Below are 24,371 nucleotides of genomic sequence, written 5' to 3' on the forward strand. Positions count from 1 at the left end.
ATAGATTAGAATGGCCACAGTACCTTGGCCAATGTGTCCTTGCACCCATCTGTTCAAATTGGCCGTGGTCAAACCCTCTGTGGTCATTAGTTGTCATCAGCTATTCTGATTTCAATTTCTCTTTATTTCCCTACTGATGTGATTTCCTCCAATGAACATTCATTTCACCTAGCAAGTGTGAAATGGATGACAGGTTGATTAGAACCATTCAAACTTTCCCACCTCCCTACTTAATAGAAAAGGATTACAGCTGCGAGCAGCAACACGGCCGCCGGGCTCCACTCAGGCAATTTCTAAAGGAAAAGAAGGTGATTTAAAAGTTTGAGTAACTGTTCAAAATTCATTGTTGGAGAGAATTATTTAAAACATCTTCGCATTTAGGGATTTTCAATAAAAGACAGTTTTAAAATTCACATAGCCATGGAGCCTCCATCAGGTAAATTGTTCCAGCAATTTAGTCACTACGGATGAGACTTGATCAATCTGCAAAGTGTGGTCCATTTGTTCTCCTGTGAATGTATTCCATTTCTGTCCTGCTGTGAAACGTTCTCATGAATTTCAATTGCTCTCTCTTTTTTTATTATTTAATCAATACAAAACTCAAAGATTTACCAAAGTTACACTTTAGAAGACAAATGGAATGAATCGACCAAACTTACTCTGCAGCAATATTCAGTTTAAAATCACATTCATCAGGTGGAGTGTGTACTGCCTTTTGTATAATATTAGAAAGGTATTAAAAATGTGTCTATAAGTAGAGTACAACCATGAAGATACATCTAGAATCCATGTTCATCTTTTGGGTTGGCAGGTTTGGAAAGAAGACAAAGAAAGCTACAGAGAATATACATCAAGAATCTTAAAGACAAACAATGGCGACATATATACAGTATGCAACTGGAGACTGAATCTCTGCTTCACAGTAGTGAGTCATCAACAAAAGTGTGAACTGAATAACAGGCGTGCATGCCATTGCTGAAACTGTGACATGAAGCCAGAAGGGCTTCAAAAGAAAGTGAAACTCTGTGTGTTCTCAAAGGTTGTCCACCTGTTTCTAAATGCATCATTGGGAAGAGATGTAGAGCAGCTTAAGCTCTGTTTGTTCTTAGAATACAAAGGTAATTTACCAAGCTGCGGGCATCTTTGCAATACAACGTTTGACTTATTTAGATTGGATTTGGATAAAGTCCAGCTTGAGGTTGAAAAATGTGTATATTGTTTTCTGTAAATCATCCACAAATACCTTACCAACAAGCAGATTATGTTTTTGGTGAAGTTGTCTGTCAGCAGGTTTAAAATAAAAAAATAAAAAAATAAAAAAAAACCTTCAGGAAATTTGGTGGAAGGGTGTTGGACAAACCAAGGAAGAACTAATTACATTTTGGGCCATATCCAGTCTAGCTGGCTATTCTTTAAAACCAGGAATGACGGCAGATATGACTCACACACAAGTCAAATGTCTTCATGGTAACCTCTCCTTTTTGATGTTTTGTTTCTGAGAACAAGCTGCCTCGTATATGGTGCTCTTTAACGTGTTATCTGTATATATGAACACAGTAATAATGTGTCTTCTGCTGCTTTTCTCAAATGTATGATAAGTAGAAGTACAGTATACTGTATGCATATTAAGAATATACAGAGACATATTTGCATTTTAGAAGGACATAGCAAAAGTACAGCTTCCTTGGATGATGAAGTTCAGCTCAGCACAACTATTGCGCACATTATAAATAGGTTGCAGAGATTTCCGAAACATAGAAAACAGGACTGGAGGCTTAGAAGGAGGCCCGGTTGATTTATGTTTTTGTGTAATATTGGTTTTCTTATAGCCTAAGTGAGATTTGCTTAAAATAAGCCGTAACAAAAATGATTGATGGTTTTTGCTTCTGAATAAAACTTTGGTGAAAGGCAATTATCAGCCCAGCTACAAGGATATTGAATTTATGAAGGATATTCAGGTAGAGAAAGTTGAGAGGAAAATGCAGTCGATGCAGGAAAGATGTTTGCTGTAAAAATGCAATGCCCTAAAAGTCTGCAAAACTAAGTCTGGGAAAGTGAACTACAGTCTGTGTGTGTGTGTTAATCAAGTTTGCATAAAGAAAAAGAATGAGTAACAAGAAGCATTATCTGGTTATCTCTCTTTCTAGAGACAGAAACACCCAAGTCTTCTTCAGTGCCCTGCAGAGTAGCCCCTGTTTGTTTGGAATTGTCCAACCTGTCAAACCCACATGCCATGCAATGCTGTCTGACACGCACAGATGAACACGTCTCATCCGGGATGCTGCTGCTGCTGCTTTCTAGATACTTCTTAAAAAGAAAGAGAAAGTCAGGAGAGGGACGAGTCCAGTGATCTAAGGTTTTGTCCCTCACGTCAATCAGTCGTAAAACAGTCCTGCTGCCGCTTCTGTTGTAGCTTTAATTGTCCCCAGCAGTTTTGCTGGAGGAAGATAAAATGCACGGTTGGGGGAAGAACAATACATTGTTTCATAGAGCAGTGTGTTGACCACTGAAATTGTTGCTTTGAGTTTAGCTTACCCTGTAAAATCTGAGGTGAAATTAAGGAGATTACCCTTACCCCCATTTAAAAGTTCTTGTGCATTTTGGGGAATCCAAGACCGAAAGTCACACTAAATAAGAATCTGAAGCTATACAAAATAATTATTGTCAGAGCATTAACTGTTAAGAGAGTCAGCTCCAGTGAAAAAGTGGAAGAGAAGCTTTCTCCAGCCTCTAAATAGGCAAACTGTCTACGTGTCATGTATACAGTAATGGGGGGATAAATAATTCAAAAAACTAGCCGGAGGCCAAATCAGCTCCTGTGCTCACCCTCGCTGTAAAATCGATGTTTGGGGAGGAAAAAGGCGGAGCATTTTAGACAGTTTGGCCCCGGACGGTGAAATGACATCGGCCCTTCTGTTGGAGCAGAGAGAGCACATGGAGAAAATGAAAGAGAGAGAGAGAGAGAGAGAGAGAGAGCAATAGAGGATAAAAAGGAGAAGAGAAGTGTAGAGAGTGAAACAGAAAGGGGGATAGAAAGAGAGCAAGAAAGGCTGTCACACACAGAGAAAGTCGCTGTGGAGGGTTGTGGTTCCAGGAATAGCAGATGCTTCTCCTCAGCGTGAAGCCGGAGCTGTAGGAGTAGTTTAGTTTGGGCATTCCTGTGGCTGTCTCGGTACTTTGCAGAGGTTAAGCACCACTATCTGTTTCTGCCCCGAGTGACGCATTACTTGACTCGCCATGGTTGGCTTGAAGAGGGTGTGTTAGGGTTTTTAGAGGGAGGAGAAGAAGGTTTCAAAAAGACAGGTGGAGAGAGATGAGGAAAAAAATAAAGATTTTCCAACATGAAAAGCAACTCATAGCGAGGATAACAACTCAACCAATACCAGCCTCTCATAAGAGTGTGTGTGACTGACCTCTCTTCTGGAGTGTGTGTGTGTGTGTGTGTGTGTGTGTGTGTGTGTGTGTGTGTGTGCATCCTCCAGGACAGATCACCACCTGTGCTGCTGGCTGAAGAGGCTTGATTGGTGCGCAGCCGCAATGAAACAATCAACCAATCAGAGGAGAGCATCAGCCAACTCTCCCCTTCAAGATCTTGGCCAGCCATCAGTCTGAGTGCAGCTTCGTTGTGATCATCTCGACCACTGTGCCTGTGTTTGTTAGTGTTGTAAATGTTTCATAGAGAACTGGTTTGTCTGGACTGGAACAGGTAATAGTTTGATTAGAATCACACAAACATGTAAGGATTTGTTTTATGTTAGAAACACTGGGTATTAGAGATGTTGTTCCTTTTGTTTTTTTATTTTATTGGTTTAAAAAACAGACCTTGACTCCATCTTCTGTTTTAATTTGTTATTGATTCAAAGAGCACTCTTCGGCCAAACACTGATGTTTTACTTCAATTAGTTTATTTTGTAATTTAGCAAAAACATCTGTTTTAATGTAACTTTGCTTTTCCCCTGCGAGCTGGTTCAAAGTAAAATAATTTAATAGAAGATCTGTTGATATTTAGTCTTAACATTAATAGAAATATTTTCAAACCACACTCATCTTGTGTTCCATGTATAGAGGCGATATCCTTAAAGAGGCAGCGCAGGGTTCAACATTGACTGCACAGCTTTCCCCTCTCTCACTTTTCTGCCTCTATTCACAGTCCTGTCCTTTAAATATAGGCATCAAGAGCCTAAAAATTCATCTTTAAAAGAAAGATGTAATGTTGCTCTTTAAGAAGCTGTAAGATAATGTGCACTGAACTGAAAATTATATAATTGAAATAATACTCTAAAACTAAGGTCAGCCAACAAACAGTAGACTTATGGTTAGTTCAATGGGCCTTAAAGCTCCTGTGAAGAGTTCTTGACTGGTTATAAAATAGAATGAAATTGATACCAGCGCCCCTATGTGACCATCAAAAGCCGACAAGATCAACAATGACAAGACTGATTATTCTTTAAAGTAATTTTTAATGCCTGAAATCGGTGCCGCATGGTAGCTGCCAAAAGAACCTTTATTTACATTTCCCACGGGAGAGTAAGTGAGAGTGATAGTGTTTGCTGTTTAAAGACAGCACGATGGTGGTTGTGTTGTACGCCTCATGTACGAGGGCTGTTGTCCTCCCTGCAGGCGGCTCAAGTTTGACTCCAATCCAATCTGCATTTTATTTTCCCACCTATGTCATGCCCCACTCTCTCATTCCTGACTCTATCCAATGTCCCATTAATAAAGAATGAATAGCCCAAAATATAGCTAAATTAAAAAGACAGCAGGACAAGTTTTTTTGTTTAAAAATAAATAAGAATAAAAAACTACCCATGTGCAGGAAAAAGTCAGCAAAGAGATATGAGGTATTACTTTTTCACATGGGTTGCCAAAATCAATACAAATGAAAAGTTCTTCACAGAAGCTTGAAATGATTTCTTGATCTCAAAAATTCCTTTTACTCACGGGCTCACATGTGGAATTCAGACATGTTTGTAAAAGCAACAAAGGACAGGTGCTACTTGCCAATGTGTCCGTGTGGCTCTAGTACAGTGTGGTTAATGTATAGTGGTGGGAGTGATGATAGGGAGTACACGGCTGGACTTTGCTTACACATCTCCCTTCTGTCAGTTTTCTGAATCAGAGCCACGGGACAGGCTGGCACAGACAGCCAGTCAGCTAATGTCAACACTGCACCTCAGAGAGTCATTAGGGATAATGTGGCGCTGCTGAGTGCCCAGACCACTGCTCCATAAAACAGGTGGTCCCAGGGTCACCCCTTTCTTCTCCTCCCTTCAGCTCCTCTACTTAGCATACCTTATGTCTCTCTCTCCCCCCCCTCTCTCTTCTCAGTCTCCAGCTCCCCCTTTACCATTCCCTCAGCACACACAGGAAAGGTTATTTGGACAATTGGTGGTGATTAGCTCTTGATTTGGCTCGTTCTATTCGTTTGATCAAGCCGTGGCACAGAGGCAAAAGCCAGTGTGACTGAGGGCACAGCTGTGGCTGGTCCAGGACCGAAATATGGGGTGAGGAGAACCAAAAGAAAAAGGAGGGAAAGGAGCAAGCACATAAGAAGAAATAGGAGGAAGTTATAAGCAGGGGGCTTTAGGTACCTCTTGGGGTTTTTGCTTTCATGGCAGTATGAGTTATGGATTTGGGCCGCTGGCAAAAAAATGTGAACTGATTTGTCCCTGTTATTCCAGGTGCGGGCCCTTGTAAAGAAAATATGAAACCCCTCTCATTCTACCATTAAACCCTTTATCCAACAACCTGTTTCCATCCTCTCAATGCCTCTCCTGGGCGGTGGATTGGGTGCTACATAATAGCTAGCTGTTAAGTGTGCCTATAAAGTCAGTCTTAAAGGGTTAGAGGTTTGTTTTGGATGTGCTGGCTGCACCTATCTTTGAGTTGGATGGGGTTGCTATTGGGCTTAGGGTTGGCCCAATGCCTCAAAGTGGCTGGTACGGCCAAGGAATTTTTCCCAGAGAACCGGCTGTTCTCCCCGTCCCTCCATCCCTTCATCCCGTCCAATCATACAGGCAGCAAGGCAAGCAGGAAGGCTTCTCACTATCTGGGTGTTTAGCCAACAAATCCCTTCCCACTCCTTTGGCCTCTTCTCTACGCCCATATATCAGTCTGACGGCTGCAGAGAACCCCGACAACCAGCCATCTGAATAAAACAGAGATTAAGCACCCACCCGAATCCATTTAATCACTCATTCAACAGCTCGCGGCATGTAACTCCAACCGCTGTGAGAACTTTGGTGTACTTCGGACTTTACTTTTGCTCCCTGTGACCACAGGAAGTTGACTGGTCACAAAGAAATCTTGGCCCTTAGTATTTAAAATAATCGAATATCCAGTTGTTGAATGGATGTTTGGGTTCTGCAATTTAAGGCTTGGTTACCTGGGTGAAAAGGGCTGGGGTTGGACTCTAAACATGACATCTCTAGACATCTTTAAAGTAGATTAAAAAAAACTTCTACATATGGTCAACATTTAAGAGCCAGTATTGCCAAAAAGAAAAACCAAAAATGGAACCAATATTAAGAGCCATAACATCCTGCTGCTAATGATTGAGCTGATCAGCTTTTACATCCTTATGCAAGACACAGCGTCCTTACTTACTCTATGTTGCAACACTGTTGGGAAAATAAGTGGTAGGAATCAACCTTTCTAATTAGTAGTGAATTATACATTAGGAGAACAGTATAAAATGATCACTTTTCATTGAACAGATTTAAGGAAGAGTTTGTATCCAGAAAAGTAAAGCTCTGATTTGTTGTAGTAAAAGTGAAACTATGAACTTTGTACAGTTAGTGAGGCCTTGATAAAGGGTACTGGAAATGTGACAGAATCTTGGCAATACAATATTACGGTTCACGCGGACGGGGTCATAACCACAATGGACGGCATTTATTTTTTTGGCATCTCCCAGGCGGCGTGCAACAGCCTGCAATCAAGCAGCTACAATATGGCCTGTTGTCAAGAATGCATCGCTTTGGCTGTGGCGTGTTTGCTTTTGAGATAGTGGTGAACCAGGGCGGCAAGAGCTGCTTTTCAATGTGTGTGACCAAACAAACCCAGGCCAACAAATCAGCTTTGATTTGTCTCTCTGCCAGTACTCACATGGATCTGTGCAAGAGTATGTGCATGCAAACACTCAGGCTCATTATACTGGTGAGTAGGAATCACTAAGCCAGCATACATGAGTTCTATAATATATAATAATCTAAAATGCAACATTATGTGAGGATTTATGTTTAACACAGCTCCATAATCGGGGTTTGATGAGGCTCAGGGCCAGGAAAGCAGGCACTGGGTGCTTGAGGGGGACTAAGCATCTGGGGGGAAACCTGAGGGGAACCCGGGGTGCTGCAGACTGCAGAACAGCCGCATGACCTTTTCTAGAATGCTGCCACCCGCCTGCCACTGAAACACGGTCTGGCTAATTAAAGTTTCAGTGGCATTGGATTTTTACTGGCACAGCACACCTCGGGCAACCTTGGGGGCAGTTAGGCAGGCGATACACACCGAGGGAAGGATGGGAGAGGAGCTGTGGATGCAGTTGAACAAGAGGACAGACACTAGAGGACAGCAAGGCAGATCCAAGCGATGGCAGACAAAGTCAAAAGCTTTGCATACAGCACACAGTGGAAAAGCTATATATTAGGATGCAAATCTGAAGTCAAAAGCATGCACAACGCTTGGGATGTTTTACATAAGCTCTGACATGGTTTGCCCTTCCAAATATGTATGCTCAAAATATTCAACATCATATGGAATTAGAAATTAAATTGAAACTCTCTACTGGGTGCATGTAGCAGCTAAGCAGAGAGATATGCTATGTCAAAACGCTGAGTGCTTTTCCAAATCTTATCCGGGCCGCCTCTCAGGCTAATGGAATTTTGATGGGTCAGTATCAAGAATAAATGCATGACTTCTGACACGGCTACTGGGAGCATTACCAAATATACTGGACAGCATGTTCCCGTCTCCAAAGCATCATTGAATAATTGGCTACGTTTGACCGGGACATTTCTGGAAAAGTGGCCAAGAAAAGGTTATGCAACCAGACAGACTCGCTCATGGCCTGTATTTCACAATCTATTGGCCCTGTCTCCATTAATGATCTTGACCCCCTTTTCACCATTTTAGAAGTGAAAGGGCCTAATGGAGCTGAACAAAGCGGCTTGTGTGTGTCCGTGTGAGAGTGTGTGTGTGTGTGTGTGTGTGTGTGTGTGTGTGTGTGTGTGTGTGTGTGTGTGTGTGTGTGTGTGTGTGAGAGAGAGACAGAGACACAGAGCGAGAGAAAGCCCCTGTGACTGTTTGTTACAGCCTGATGAGGTCTTGGTCTGTGATTCCTGAGGGAGGTGGTCCAATCTAAGCTTTATTAGGCCGTATTGAGCTGTGTGCAGGCAGGTGTGTGTGCCCGTGTTTTCTCTATCAAGAACATTTGGCAGGGCTTTATGAGTACCTTTGTGTGTGTCCCTAAAATACACTCATTTGGTAGCGGTTTAATGAGGTGTGCAAGGTATTGTGCATAGACTTTTTTTTTTTCCCCCCAGCCTGTAATTTTCTCCTCAGAGGTGAACTTTTGAGTTTGATCAGTTTGGCATTTAGAGGTTTAATATGTCATTCTTGTATATGTTACATGAATAGTCTACCGAGATGACAGCTGCAGGGGTCTAATTACATGCCTAGTATATAGCAGACTCTTTCTTTAAATATTTAACAATATTTATTACATATATACACAGATGCATGTACCCGGTTTGATCCTTGATATTTCTAAACATACATTGGTTTTCCATCTTTTCTAAGTAAAGATTTCCTTCACACAAAACGTCTCAAGTGTCTTCAGTCTGTCATCATTTAATACAGTAACTGAAATATGATCCTGTCCACTCATTTGGACTGCCAGGCAGCACAGGAGAGTTTTCCCTCCCCATGAAAAGTCTTAATCATACTCAACTTGAGATATTGTTTCCATTAAATGCTTTTAAAGATGACAGTTTGAATTAGTGGCTCTGAGTTCTCAGAATGGATATCACTTCTCAGCCATAATGATGAACATAAACTCCCAGAGAAAGAATGGAAACATGATTTTTTGTTTTTTCAGAGTCAAGTTTCCACATTAAATAAATTGAAGTAGATGACATTTATTTAGGCTATAGTTACATTAGCTGGGAGCTGGAAACAATGTATGCTGGGAACATTTACATCAAATCCCAGCCAGAGGAAATCCGCCTCATAGTGTCATGTGTTACAGGGGGGAGTTTGTGTTAAAAGGTCCCATATTCTTCTTTTTCTGGTTTTATATACCCTTTAATGTGTTTTCCAACTATCCTGTGCATGTTTAGGCACATCTATGTGCAAAAATTCAAAGTCTGCGGAAATGTGGCTTCTCCTACGTCCTCCTGTTAGCTGTAGCATTAGCTGCATGTAACGCTCGGTTCTAGCCCCCCTCGATAAAAATTTGTCCGTGCGGCGTCATTGTCAGTGTGAGATCACTGATCTAAGCCCATTGGCTCGTTGTGGCAAGCCCAGCAGCTCATGTTGAAATTTCCGAGAAGCGTGCTGAGCAACTGAACCAATAACGACAGAGTGGATCGGCAGACCAATCAGAGCAGACTTGGCCCACGTGAGGTCTAACAGTGTGGGCTCAACAGAGTGTAGCTGATGGACTCAGAGCGCAGAGGGAGCAAAGAGGAGCAGTACATGAAAACAGACACTTTTTTCAAACTTTAGCTATTGTGAACGTACAAAAGTAGTTACATAGATTAAATATATGAACCCCAAAAAGGGCATAATATGGGCTCTTTAACAGGAAGTGTAACAGTAACTTACGGTTGGCAGAGTTTGATGAGGTCCTGGTCGGTGGTCCCAGGTGGCAGGCCTCGGATATACAGGTTGGTCTTACTCAGCTGCTCTGCCCCTCCCTGGCTGCAGCTGTTGGTGCTCGGGCTGGGAGGAGCCATGGGGTGAGGGGGAGGAGCATAGGGCTGCTGGGATAAGAAGAGGGAAGAGAGGAAAGACTTAACACAAACACTTCTAAGACACAGGACGATCAAGTCAGAAAACACTTGAACGATAAATAAGGTAACATTTTCGAGACAGCAGACGAAAGTTTAAGAAAGAGTCAAAAAAAAAACAAATCTCTCTAAAATACAGAAGCCACTACCAGTACAATGTCACTGCAATTATGAGGGGAGACGTTTTTTTTTTTTAGAAGAGAGACTGAGATCAGGGTCAGAGAGAGTTGAAAACATTCAACTTGGCAGCAAAATTAATGATTAAAATTTCAGGAAATCAAACATCTAGCCTCAGTCAAGGGAAAAGTTTTTCTTTAAGAAGAGAACAAAGGTGACAAAGAAGTCAGAAAAGCTCTGTTGACACATTCAGAACGAAAATATTCATGTTTATTTCACTTCCTTTGACCGCTTTTTTTTTTTTGCTTATATATAGCAATAAATTGCAAATGAAGTTCTTTGTCAGAGTGCTTTTTTCCCCCTCTAGTAAGTCATAAGTGCAAACTTTTCTACTTTTTATTTTAAGTAAACATGTCACCAAGGGGTCTCACTAAAATTAGAGTTCATAAGACTTCCAGCAGCTTCTAACAGCTTTAAATGATGCCAACTTCCTGCTTACGATTCATACCCTCAAAACCAATTTCAATACAGTGTAAAACAATTTACACCTCACAGGGTGTCACATCTCGACGCAATAATCCTCCACAGCCTGCTGCATAAACATCTCAGTACCAACGTCCTTTTTCAGTTTAATCTCCATCTTCCAAGATGTATTCAAAATGTGTTAGATATGTGATTCCCTCTCTTCCCTTTTCCTCTCACTCTCCCCCTCCCCTGCTTGCTCATGTGTCTGTTGTGCTGTTAGTGTAGATTTATGATAGAAGAGTCAGGGCCCCCTGCTCACAGCCCCTTTAGATCTCTATTGCAGGGACACTGCACATAGTGACAGAGAGGGAGAAGCGGGCCCTGTGGGCATGAGCGGGACGAGAGGGAGAGAGACCAAGAAGTGTGCGAGGTAAAAGAGAGAGAGAGACCATGCATACTGCAATAAAGTGAGCGAGTGATGGATGGAACAGAAATGAAAAAAAATAAAATGGCCAGGGAGAGAGGGGACATGACTAAATACCGTCACCAGCTCCAGTTAACTGTTTTAACCCTTTATCCTCCCTCCAGTGAGCAACAGGACTTCATACTCTGGTGTTAAAAAAAAAAACATGCACACTTTATAACTCACACACACACACATTGGAAATCAGCTCCCCCCAATACGCCGCACACGTTAGCAGCGGCTGCCGAAGCATGGCTGATTTGATGCGCTATTTTAAGCGTGTGTGCCATGCCAGCGTGTTGCCTCTCTCTCCCCAGACAAAGAGCCGGGGTCCCCGGAGCGTGAAGAGGGAGGCACGTCCATCAATGGACGGCCAATTACCACGCTGAGCTAAGTGGAACTGATGGGCAGCCGCTTGCTGTGTTGAGCTCGACACACACACACACACACACACACACACACACACACACACACACACACACACACACACACACACACACACACACATACTGTACATTTAGTTTTGTGTACACTGGCACAAATCCCACGTGACAGCAGAATCTACTTTTTCAGGCAGAAACCAAAACAGTAATTACAGCCAATGAGCCATCGTCAAACCTGTTGTTAGTCCTGAGAGGCAGCTCAAACTGTCTCAAGTCAGGCCTCAAGTCCTGAAGGGTATGTCCATGTCAAGTGTTTGTGGGAACAGTCAAAGTTGACGGGAGCGTGCCTATGTTCCCACATTTCCTTTTTCATAAATTTCCCAATTGTGTAGTCACCCAACCTACTATCCAGTAGCAATGGACTACAGATGGAATGTAGCTTTTAGCTAAATCTGGTGCGCCCAAACATTTAATGTAAGTGCACATTGTCTTTTTAAATAAACAAACTAAACTAAAAAATCTTGTGGAAGGATATGCTTAATTTGAAGGGAAATGTAGGAACACAAGACTTAATTTTGAGAAAAATCTTAGAAATGTGGGAACATAGGACTGACCCCAAGTTGACCACTGACCAGTGACTTTGTTTTTTGTTGATTTTGATGAGTCAGTCTACAATAAGTGGATAAAGACACAGACACACATTTCCCCTGTCTTCCAGCCCATTGTGCCTCACACTGTTTTGGTAGTCTTGTTTGCACATGCCAGAATGAAAAGCGGCAGAACTAGCCCCTGATCGCTCAACGTTTTCATGTCATGGTCCAAGTGTGGAAGAATTTAATCTCCTGAGTGCTCCATGGGAGTTATTTTCTCCCACACAAAGTCACTGGAATGTGCACAGCTGCAGTTCAAACCTCGACTTTGGGACTTTCACCTTACCCCTCCCTTTTCCTCCCCACCCCTCGTCCCATGTTGTTAGTCTTCCCCGTAAGTCCACTGTAGCTTAAATTATCCACAAAGCATTTACCATACTGTGTGACACTTACAAGGCAGCACAAACAGGCGACTACACAGACTGTCAGCGCTGAAGGTTAATTGAAAGCCTCTCTCTTTAGCTTTCCTTCTTTGTTTTAGCCCCTCAGTAATACACACAGCCCTCCTCCTACCGCTCCTCCCTGGGCTCCGTGCTTTGGCTTGCATCCTGGGCTTTGGAATTCATGCGTCCCGCCCTATTGATTTGCTTTCATTTTTTAAGGTCAGAAGCTGAAATCTTACACAACGAGGCATGGAGGGTCAAAACCAGCCCATTACTTACAATGTTGGATGAGAAGTCAGGGAGCGAAGTTATCCAAGGGGCGGAGAAAAAAAAAGGCCAAAAGAGTCCCCAAGGATGAAGAACGGAATGGGTGCTTCAGGTCCCAGAGGAGGGGCAATGGTTTGGTGGATGATGGGATGGGGTTAGTGGGTTTAATGTAGGATTCTTGAGGGCTTATGGATTTAATGGTGTGTTTTTTTTCTTCTATTTGTGGCAAGACGTAAAAAATAGTTTTTTTTTTATTCCAGTAGCCTAAAGGAGTGCAAAGGATAGATTTGAAGAATAAGCAAAATAGAGGCGTGCCACCAAAAGAGTAAAACACTCAAAAAAATGATTTTGTTTTTTTTTTGCAGGGGGAAAAAAATGTAGCCTTTAATTTTCAGATCCGATTACAGGGCTGCAGGTTGAGCTCCCGCAAACTCTGCTCACATTGCTAATTGCTTGGGTGATGACTAGAATAAAAATGTTTGCCAAAGTATCGTACGTCTTAAGAGTAAGAACAACACAAGCAAGGATCTAGACAGGATGTAACAACACGAGTTAGTGCCAATGAAAAAGATTCAAGCCAGATTGGACACCGGTGCTGACAGGCTGTGCATAGATGTAATTCACTAAGCATTTTATTTATCATCATCAACAACAGCATCGTCTTCATTAGAAATATTCTAATTCACATCAAAAATATTCTCAATATCATTGTTATCATCGTCATGAGGATTATTACTCACATCAATATCATTAAGTGCATCAGTCTTTAGACCATATCTGTGTGTTTTTAGAATTGAAGTTAAAAAACCTTTAGAATTTTCATCATATTATATTTAATAGTTTCACAAAGACAAGTTCTAAAAAGGATGGTGATGTTTCTTGCACTGTAATAAAGAAGTTAGTAGTAATGGTTTTAATGCAAACTATCAAAATCTTGTGTAGAATGACTAGCTTATTGTTTTTCTCCCGCTGTGTGATAGGCTGTCAGATCTGTATTGAGTCGAAAGTGACCAGCGCTCATCATACTTTTTTTTATTATTATTGCACAGCCTGAACAAACATGGGCCTGAAAAATGCAGGAACATGTTACTTCAACCCACATGCACACATCTCCAACCCAAAACGTTTCCTCTTTTTAGTGATAAATCGAATTCTCTCTCGGCTTCCTCTGGTTGCCCTACAGGAGGTTAATAAACCGAGCTTGTTTTTTTCTTCCCAGACGTTTCTGTGACTGCTGTTTATCCTCAGCCTGTCAGCCTGTAGGATCCCCGCTTCTCAAATATATAATAAATACAAATCCTTGTGTGTCAGAACGATGGGGATTGAATACAACACTTGACAAAGGGTATTTCAGCTAGAGAGGAAACAGGAACAGTAAGGGGAAGGGAGGGACAGACAAAGGAAGAAAGAAGGAGTTAAAGGAAGAAAAAAAAACAGAAGAGAGTGTGCGGGAATAGCTGGTTATGACACTTCAAAAACCTCCAGGTGGTAAATGAGAAAAAAAAACTCTATTCTACCTCCTCCCTACCCAGCTGTGACATGCCGCTACACAGGCTTACTGGGGATTTCAATTTGCCGCACTGTATTTTAGACGGGCAGAATGGTTTACACAGGCCCAATTTACAGAGCCAGCCGTGTGTGTGTGAGAGAGTGAGTGTGTGTGGGGGTTGACATGGCAGGGAATGTTTATGAGGATATTAAGTGACAATGATAAATCTAGCGTACGTTACATAGGCTGAGGGCACACAGCGCTGATCAGTATATTCATACACCCACACAAGGACAACACACTGCTTTATCACAAAGCTCTCTCTCTCTCTCTCTCTCTCTCTCTCTCACAGAGAGTAACATAGACCTGCACCTCCTGAGCGTTATTCACATGTTCCTGTACTGTATGTAGAGCCTTTTTACATTGTATGAAATCTCAATGCATCCAGTATAGATGTGCTTCAGCTAGCTTACTCACACTGTATAATGCGCTCCTATTTGAAGCCCAACAGTTATGGGATTTTTTGAGGTTGACATGGAAACCAATTTCAGAGGTCATGAATTCATCAATCACTGATAGGGAAGCAGATACAGTGACTTTTTCTGCTGGAATAAACAGAGAACTTTTCCACCTGGATCGTGCAATAGGACATGTGAACATGATTTGAAGGCTGCTTAATGACTAATATTTCTTCACTGGACTCACACAATAATGATAGCATTTCTTAATCATCCCCAGTATTGTGGTTTTGCATAATGTGTCCTGTCAAAATACATTTCCTATGGGCACAATAAATAATCGTACATCCCAAAATCAATATCTGTAAAGGCTAATACCCGCCCGATATCGTCTTTGCACTGAAATATCCGACGGGCTCTTGCTCCAATTAAAGGTAACCATCGCTAATAATTCAACATTTTTTCAGATTGTTTGCAGCTAAGTGACAAGTGACTTCAAAAGAAAAATCTCAGCATCACAGGCAGTAGTAGCAATGTCATTACAATAACATTTAAAATTGAAATTCCTTACATATTTTTGGCATGACAACTCTGGACGTGGTGTGTTTGTTATCTTTTCCTTCCAAGTTGAAAATATCTTCTGATACGATTTCCCTGGCTTGTACTAAAACCAGCCAAAACTTACTGTGTGTGTGCACAATGTGTACCAAACAGAGGAGGGCAGCTGTAGCAGTAATTGGACTGAAAGCAGGGCTGTGGCTTCCCTGCCTCCCTGCACTCTGCAGGGCAGGGCTGCGACTGGAGGAGAGGCGGCTGTGCACTACTGTGGTAATTGGCCCTGATTTATAGGAGGCCAGAGCAGTCAGCGAGAGCTAGCTCAACACTGGCAAGAGGCCAGACAAGGCCATGCTGTCAATATCAGTAAACCAACCCCAACCCAGCCCAAACCTCCCACGGCCGGGACGCCACCACCCGACATCAGCTGTCACTGTGCAGGAGAAGTGCCTGTGAGTGTGTGTTGGGGTTCAATAAGTCACTGGCACACATATTCAGAGGAAAAGCCTGCCACAAAAAATGACAAGCAGTCTCTTTAAATTGAAGAAAAAAGCCTCTCAGCTCATCCTCCATTAATTCATGCTGGCAAAGTCTGTGCAAAGACTCTTAAAGACAAGCACAGTCCCAGAGGCATCCCTTCCAAACTGCCAGAACCAACAGCTACCTCGGCGGTCGGCTGCATTCACAGCAGCCGCTAAGCACAAAAAAGAACACAAATCCCCCATCCATCCTGGATAGCTGCTTCCAAACCTTTAGCCCTTAAACATGTGTTTTGAGAACCGCCGCTGCATCTTAATGCTGGGGAGGAAGAGGGAGGGACACTGAAACGCAGAAGGGAGAGAGAGCTTTTGCCTGTCCTCTTTTTTTTGCCTCTGGTTTTCACGCCTCGCTCTCTTTTCCTCTCTTTGTCTACGCCTGTCGAAGGAAACCCATAGCCAGAGGAGTGAATAGCAAATCATCCCCAACTCACCTGGGAGAGCAGCGCTGCTGATTCTACAGCCAAATGTTTCCTAATAGGGAAGAGTGAGAGCTCTTTGTATGGAGAAAGAGCAGAGTAGAGATGCTGTTACAGGTCTAAAGAACAAAAAACAGTGAAGAAGAAAGAAGAGAAAAAATAGATGAGAAACAGACAGATTAAAGTACCTGAGTAATTCTGAATGTTTCTCTCGGGCTTTGATTCGCCTGCGGGCCTTCTTCTACAGTAAAAACAAAACACCACGGGACCTGGGACGCTAGTAAACCAACACTGCTGTGGACAATGACGCAGAGGGGTTCATTTGAAACATGCTGATTGGTCCATCTCCAGTATTCCTCAAAGCACGAGATGATTGATGGAGCTCTCATTTTTTCTCTCTTGCCTTTCATGTCTTTACAACCTAAATCTCTTACTTCCTTTCTTATATCTTCTTCATCCTCTTTCTCTCTCTCTCTCTCTCTCTCTCTCTCTCTCTCCCACCCACTGGCTCTTCTTTTCCCTCTCGCTTTCTCTCTAGGGCAGATAAGAGCCGGATGCTGTCTTCCATGTCAGGACCCTTGTGTCTGGATACAGAACCCCAGAGGTAAAATAGAGGCCATATCTTTTTCTCCACATGGGGGAAGAGATAGGATGCATACATTTTATCTGACAGAAAGGACATGGAGGTAAACAAGGCGGGCTTTATGTAGCATCCCTGTTAGAAAACAAAGAGTCATCTGTTCAGACGTGGAGTGGTTGACATTAAAGGAAAGAAAGAGGAGTATAATGTAGAGGAAAACATGTCTGTAATGCATCACTTTACTTTAAGACATCTAGCAGAGATGGCTCATTAATGTAAATAAACAACATAACTTGGCTGTCCTTAAAACAGCGGTGGAATCCAGGAAACACAAGGAGAAAATAAAATGACTGCTTTTAAGCCGTTTCAATTGTTTTCAGTTCTCTTTGATTCGGTGGGATCAGCAGGTAGTCACTTGTCAGTTGAAAAGCCAAAAGTAATATCCAAGTTGTGTCTTTTCCATCTGTAACAAGTTCCTTTTTTCTTCTTTAAGTTAATATTGAAAAAGCTGATCTACCGGATGTTCATAATTTTAATTACAAAATAAAAGCCTGTTTCTATCCAAACAGGAAAGAAAATAAAGTACACATTGCTGGGGACAGTACAAAAATTCAAAATAAAAGCATAACAAAAACAGATTAGAAATTCTAAATAATGGAATTTAAAACATGTGATTTAAAAGGCAATTACTATGATTACTGACTTAAAAATTAATAGTTTGGCAGCCTTACTTTTAAAAGTGTTAATGATCTTAACTTTAAAATAAAAAATGTGCCTTAAAAATTGTGACTAGAAAACAGGAAAACATAGATAGCCAACCAATTGTGAGCGAAGGTAAAACTCTCAGCTAGCAGCACTAAGACACAAGAATACATTTTTGGGTTTCTGTTTTAAAAAACATTTCCGTTGCTGGTTTGGGTACATGAGCATCTCTGAATGACAGTGACTGATCAATACAAAGTTCAGCACCATGCATCCAGTACTATAATAACAAGTCTAGAAATGCATATTTAGTTAATGAGGATTCTTAGCCGTAGTAACTCAAGCATTATCAAACTGCCTCTTCTTGGACAAACCATTTAAATTCTAGCACTTTAACTTTGAGCTAGGGATGCTCTCGTTGAGGTTTCCCTTCAACTCACATTCTTGTTTAGTTTCTACAAAGTGAGTAGGAGCTTAAAGAAACACACATTTCCTGCTAAAAGATACAACATGTTGCATTTACTGAACAGGTTGGTCAGCAGGCCCACACAAAAATCTACATAAGCACACAATAAACTTCTATGTCTAAACCACTCCTCTGCCAAACGTAAACCTGCGTCTTTGCTGACATTAACAGTCACTGGTGTTTAAGTGACATAACCAAGGCTGAAGGCTGTTTGTAGAGAACCATTACGACTGTTTGGCTGCAATGAGGTGACCACCGCAGAGGGATCCGGAGGGGGGAAGAGTATAGAGAGTGAGCAAACTGTGGGCAGAGCCAAAGTGAAACTCGATGGACATAAATATTTGGGCTGATTTGTCATCATTATGGCCAGCTGGGTCTGTTTGCAGCTAGCCGGTGTGGGAGTGGAGACTGCAGGATGGATGGAGCGAAGAAGTGAGATGACAGAGACGCGACAGAGGGTGATAGAGAGTGTGGAAAAGAGAGAGAAAATTACTACATACCACTAAATACTCAACTTTGGCCTGGTGCCGAACCTGAGACGGTTCCCACTGTGGCTAACTGATCGACTGATCCTCTAGGGCATTGCTCCATAGACTAATCAGTTAGAGATTATTTCCAGGTCAGTGATTTGACCAAACCATCTAACCTCAAGTTAAACAATTCATCCTTTAGTCTACCAAATACCTCAAATAGGAAAAACGTCAGACTGTGTGTCAAATCAGATTTGGATGTTAAATAAGAACCGTTTTTTGTTGTTGCTTCAGGTCAGCATTACATCAAATTGCTTTATTAGCCTCCATCAGTCTCATGTTTTCCACTTAAGACCAACATCAGGGTTCAGGGTTTTCCAAAAGTGCTGTCAGTGTTACATAAAAAGAAAAATCATCCTACAACTGCCTTAGTGTTTAGAGTCGGATCATGATAATTCTTCACGTCATCATTGATGTGTAGGGACTTTAGTGAAATAAGAAGCTCCGCAGTCCATGTAAGCAGAGTAGAGGAGAAAACTGTTTTATTTAAAATAAAATGTCCTTTAGTCAGTGTGTTTTTTACCTATTTAAATCACTGTGTTCATTTGTTTTGCAGAGTAGGATTCCCCTGGAAAATAAAGTTTCATTTTGAGCATGTTCATTTACAGTTATCAGCAAAAGTAACTATGAGTTATTAATAAAAGATGCTCTCAGAGTCTTCTCGACTGATGATTATTCAATCAAGTTTTACAAAACAATTTGAGAAATTTATTTAAGATTAATAAAAAAGAAGAAATAAGCAAATCCATACAGAAAAAAAAAACATTGAACCAGCAAATGTTTATCCAAACTTTTGTCAATTGTGGACCACAAATTTGCTGTCGTAGGCTGCTCGGGCAGCTAATCTGAGTGTACCTTGTCACTTATATCGATGATAAATGGCAACTGTAAGGGAATACATGCGCTCTGGAGGCAAAAGACTGGGGTATGAAGTTTCATTTCTGTGTAAAACAACACCAGATATATGAAATCAAGACCGCCCTCCCTCCTGGCAACCGCCTCTCTGCGTATAATTGGTCACATTCCTCAGGAGTCAGTTATGTTTTTCACAGGAAGTGTAAGCACAAACAGAGGCCTGTGGACCATGTGGGGAGGGAGCAGAGAGTGGGTTGAGCTCTTTTCCAGCGTGACCCTGTCTCTTAGTGAGACAAATGTCGACCAATCCAGTCACCCTGCACTGCAATGTTCTCATAGACAACAAATGTGGGAGAGACGTCTGGATAACAAACACATATCTGTGAGTTTCTTAGATCTACTCATGGCGATTTTCTAAAGGACTGAGCAGATAGCTGACAGTCTGACCACTTGCAGGAGTTATGGCTGCAGCGTGGAGAATGCCAGCCGAGGGACGGATTGATGGAGAGGAAGCTTGAGCTGTCCCAGAAAGCCATTTGTTACGCTGCTCTCCAGACAAACAAATTTATGTCTCCTCTTTCAGAAGGTCAACTGTGCCCAAATTCATAAATAAGGCTGTAATTGGTGCAGGAGCAGCTAAAGAGGCTCACCAGCAGCCTCATGCATGAGTTACAGCCTGACACTGACCTCACTGTGTTTATGACGTGCCCACAGCCGGATGCTCAAGGTGGTATACGTGATGTTTGCATAACTGAACATTGTTAACCTTAAAAATAGGAGGCTCACAGGGAGTATTTTTACACATATTTGAGACAAATGTAGGCTAGCACAAGTAACACACTGCGTACTGTATGTCTGACTATACTTTGCTTAGTGTATTAAAAGAGAGGTTTTACACAGTTGGAGTTATCTTGAGGTTTGTTGGATCTCATGTTTGATCTGACTAAGCTGAGGCCAAAGCATAAAGTAGACTAGAAGATTCTTGATGTAATCAAAAGAAAAAAAGAAAAAAAAAGAATGAAAATCAAAAGTTTTAGATTCCTAATTTAACATACCCAATCCCTATCAATAAGAGAAGTTCAGATCATGACAGGAGAGGCAGAAAGGCAATAATCAAACCAAGCCTAATATCAAAGTGGAAACATCTCATAACATTGACTAAAATAAATCAACGGTTAATCACCGTTAAAGGAATATTGAGAGAAATAACAACAAGGTTAATAATATTAAGGTTTTTCTGCTTTATTTCCTCAATTACTTTTTCTATTCTATAATCTGAAACATAATGCTGACCACCTTTTTATTTTATTGTTTTTAATTATTGATAAGTCAACATGTCGTAGACACTTGAGATGTGGCTCTCCTCCTGATTGGTCATTGCATCCTGCTGGCTCAGTAACAAGCGACTGTTTCATATTAAGACTCTGAGGCCAAACAAGCATTTGTGAAAAATATGATCAACAAAGTCAGCGCTGTGTGCAGATTTTCACGAGGGATGGGTATTGGAAGGCAAATTACTATTCCAAAGTCACTCGCAATTATCTGAATGAAATTTTAATTTATGGATGTTTACATAATCTATCTTTCTCTCTCTGTAAAATCAACCCATACACAGTACATCGTAGAGCATATAAGAACACAACTGTACAGAGATGAAAAGATAAAATGCAGATCTGTTTATGTAGAGCTATGCAGAGGAGAGAACACACATCCTGTCCCCTTTGAATATTCATCTTCTTTCACATGCAAAGTAGTGGCACTGGGTCTGGAATGTCACTTTTGGCCCCAAAGGAATATATTCACTGGAGCGTCTCTGACAATCGCCAGACTAAATACTGGCACTAAACACAAGTCGCTGTTGTGGCAGGAAGGCTTGAGACAACTATAACAAATCAGCTCGGGGAGGAGAGAAAACGAGCGCTTTCTGGTAGTTTAGAGGTGATTTTATGACGTACATCTGAAAAATATATCCAGGGACTCACACAGGGGTTCTAATAAACGGGGCTGAGTTCCTTCTTTACTAGAGCCAGAGAGATCAGGTGTACAAGGAAGACTGAGTGGATGCTGATGTTTAAACACTTAAAGGCTTTAGATGCAATTTTATCATCCAGCAGATGTCGCCCTTGAGCACCAGCATGAAACCAAAACAACTCATTGTTGTGTTAGCATGCTAATGCTAGCGATCTTTATTATGCTCGTATCTTCACACTGCATGTAAATTTACCTGAAATGAGTGTGATCTAGAAACACAGTTAAGCAGTGAGTACAGTATGTTATTCTTCTTTTCTTTAGTCCCTCAATTAAACAACTTTTATTTGCGAGGGGAGGAGTCAGCCGGCCGTCCGGGCGATGTAAACAAACTGAAGATAGGACTCTGAAAACTCTGAAAACATCACAGACAGTGGGACTCGGGTGTTACACCCATTGTAGACAGTCATGACTCACAGAGTTATTTTCAGAGGATATACTTGATTTATATTATATTTAATTAAGTGTGAAAAATCACATATTTATCCTTTAAGAATGTAAGATTTGTATCACATAATAATTCAGTGTGTATCAGCTCCATATTCTTCTTGATTGTTGCTCAAATGCTTCCACTTTAAACACATCATTTAAAATGAGAGAGCATCTCAGGTTTCAATTTATTTGTCTATGTGAAGACTGAAGAAAAAAAAAAGCAGTTTTGTGTGAGAAACAGAACAGCTTTGAAACGGTACATTATCCAGCCACTCTCTAATTGCGAGGCGAGCAGTAAATGAGGTTTTGATGGATGTGAACTTCTGGATGAGTTAGAGAAAAGGTCGTGCAGCAGCAGGCAATCAAACCAACAAGAATTTGTTTTAAATATGAGGAGGAGGAGGGGGTGGGGGGGTGGGGGGGAGAGCAGGAGGAAAATTGCATGAATATTGTATCCAAATATTTGCACCACAAATGTTACCCTTTGTAGTGAAAATATTAAACTTCATCAAGACATGATGACTCAATCCTGATTGGAGGTTCGGTAACAGAATTAGAAAATCATATCAGTATAAAAGAAGTTGAAAGATACCGCTCGTTTTCTCGTAGTACAGAGACAGAGAAAGTTTGCATTGGGGGGCAGACGAGCAATTGATGGACATGAAGTTTTACTGTAACTTTAAAGGGATATTTTGGATAATTGTAAGTAAAATTTGAAGAATTCAGGACGGCTATGGGGTAAAACACAGTCCTAAAGAAATAGGCATTGTGACATCAAGGTGAAGTTTGAAAATAATCAAAACATATATCACACTTTAACTGAAATACTTATATTTTTGTTATGGCTAGTTGGGCTTCTTCAGTGGCTCAAATAATTGTTTCTGTGACCCCCACAGTGGTAAATAACTGAACTTCTGTGTAGGAAATCCTGTTGGTTTCTCCAAACAGAGGCCGTGCTGACTGTTTCTTTAAATGTATGTAATACACCCATGATTGATAAGTACTGCATACCCCAATTCAGAAAATCTAAATGATCTAATTATCCATGTATGGTACCGTAACCTCACCAAACAAACAAACACCCTGGATACTGAGATTATCCAAAAGTCTGACATCCTTATTGTGGAAGGCTTTCTGCTTCACACCATGAATCTTTGAGCTACGTTTGAAACATTAATTAATTCCATCCTGTATATGAAGAATGCAAAGAGGAGGTGGTCCTTGGACTACATGTTGTCATGATGACGAAAAGATGGGAGAAAGTGTAGTGTCTTTTTGAATTTGTAATATTCAAGAATTGTGGCCATGGGACGGCTTAACCGCGACAGGAAATGTGGGAAAGAGAGCGTTGAGGATATGAACAAAATAGCACATCGGAGTCAAACCAGTGACCAGCACGTCTAGTACCGCCCCCCTAATATAATGGCAGGGGAAACACTGCACTGGTATGTTCACTTTTAAAGAGCAATGTCCAGTGAAACACTTACCTGAATCACAGCAAGGACCCATAGATGTATTTATTTTAGACCCTTTGTGACTCATCTTTCAGAGTCTCCTCCTTCTGATTTGGCACTTGGCTCACTGTTGATAAATTATTTCCTACCTGCAGGCATTTTATTCGTTCAGTCACTTTGTTGTGGCCCTGGATAAGATCTAATTTGTCACAACATTATTTGCTGCAGGTTTTTACTTTGAAGTGGGCTGATAGTGTACTTCAGGCACTGACTCATCATCTTTACTGAACAAGTACACTTTGTCAAAGCAGTAAATCACACTCTTAACACAACTCCATTTGAGTTTGTCATTACAGTCTAAATACTGTTTTCCAAAAAAGATTTTCCACAGCTTAAGCACCTTGTTTTGTCCGTGCATTGAACTGTCTGCACTGCTGCACAACCAATCTTTGAACCAACATGCCCCCTGTTTCCCCTCTCTGTAACCCTCCATAACTGAAGCTATCCCCCTGCTAGTCCTCCATCCATCCTCTCCTCACCTTCTCCAATCCCTTCAGTCAGCTCTCATCTATCCCTAAATCCAGCCCAATCCTCATCTGGCTGCTCGTCCTCCATTTCTCCTTCCCCCTCTCCCTTCTTCCTCTGACTCTCCACCCACTTTCTCCTCGCTGTCTAACGGCCATTGGGGAGTTTTTACACAGTGTTGAGCAGAGTTTAGTAGGCCAAAGACAACGCAGGGCCAGATTGTGCACTGAGTGTTAAGCAACTATCCCCTCTTACAGGAACATCATCATTACTCAACATAATAAAAAAAAAAAATGTTTTAAAGGGAAGGCACCCGCCTCCTCAGGCAGACAGCGAGGCTGTGAAACAGATTGGTTTACTCAGGGATACAAAGAGAACAATGCTGCAAGTCAGCCTCCGTGCACCTGGACGCGTCATACCGACAATGACACATCAGGAAAAGTGAAGGTTTAATAACAAAGACGAAGCTCAAATGTACATGGTCACACACACATACAGTAGATGCTCTGAGGGTATTTCTTTTAAACTTTACTACACCAATTCAGTCGATGACAAGAACCAATCCGAAACACTGCAGAATGTATACCAACCCTGTAGATGT

General features: G+C 41.5%; 1 protein-coding gene across 6 annotated transcripts in view; it reads right to left on the reverse strand.

The window, feature by feature from the left end:
- rbms3 (RNA binding motif, single stranded interacting protein) overlaps positions 1-24,371 on the reverse strand; it is a 285,229-nt gene that overhangs the window by 157,807 nt on the left and 103,051 nt on the right. For 4 of the 6 annotated variants that reach the window (XM_061058800.1, XM_061058799.1, XM_061058801.1 and 1 more), the window contains one exon: positions 9,829-9,986. In XM_061058800.1, the coding sequence (XP_060914783.1) occupies positions 9,829-9,986 (158 nt within the window). Of the gene's footprint in view, positions 1-9,828; positions 10,064-10,133; positions 11,691-24,371 lie in introns of those variants that run through there. The other 2 variants (XM_061058804.1, XM_061058803.1) reach the window with 2 other exon arrangements.

Source organism: Labrus mixtus, chromosome 16 (genome assembly GCF_963584025.1).
Source record: "Labrus mixtus chromosome 16, fLabMix1.1, whole genome shotgun sequence".
Taxonomy (NCBI): Eukaryota; Metazoa; Chordata; class Actinopteri; order Labriformes; family Labridae; genus Labrus; species Labrus mixtus.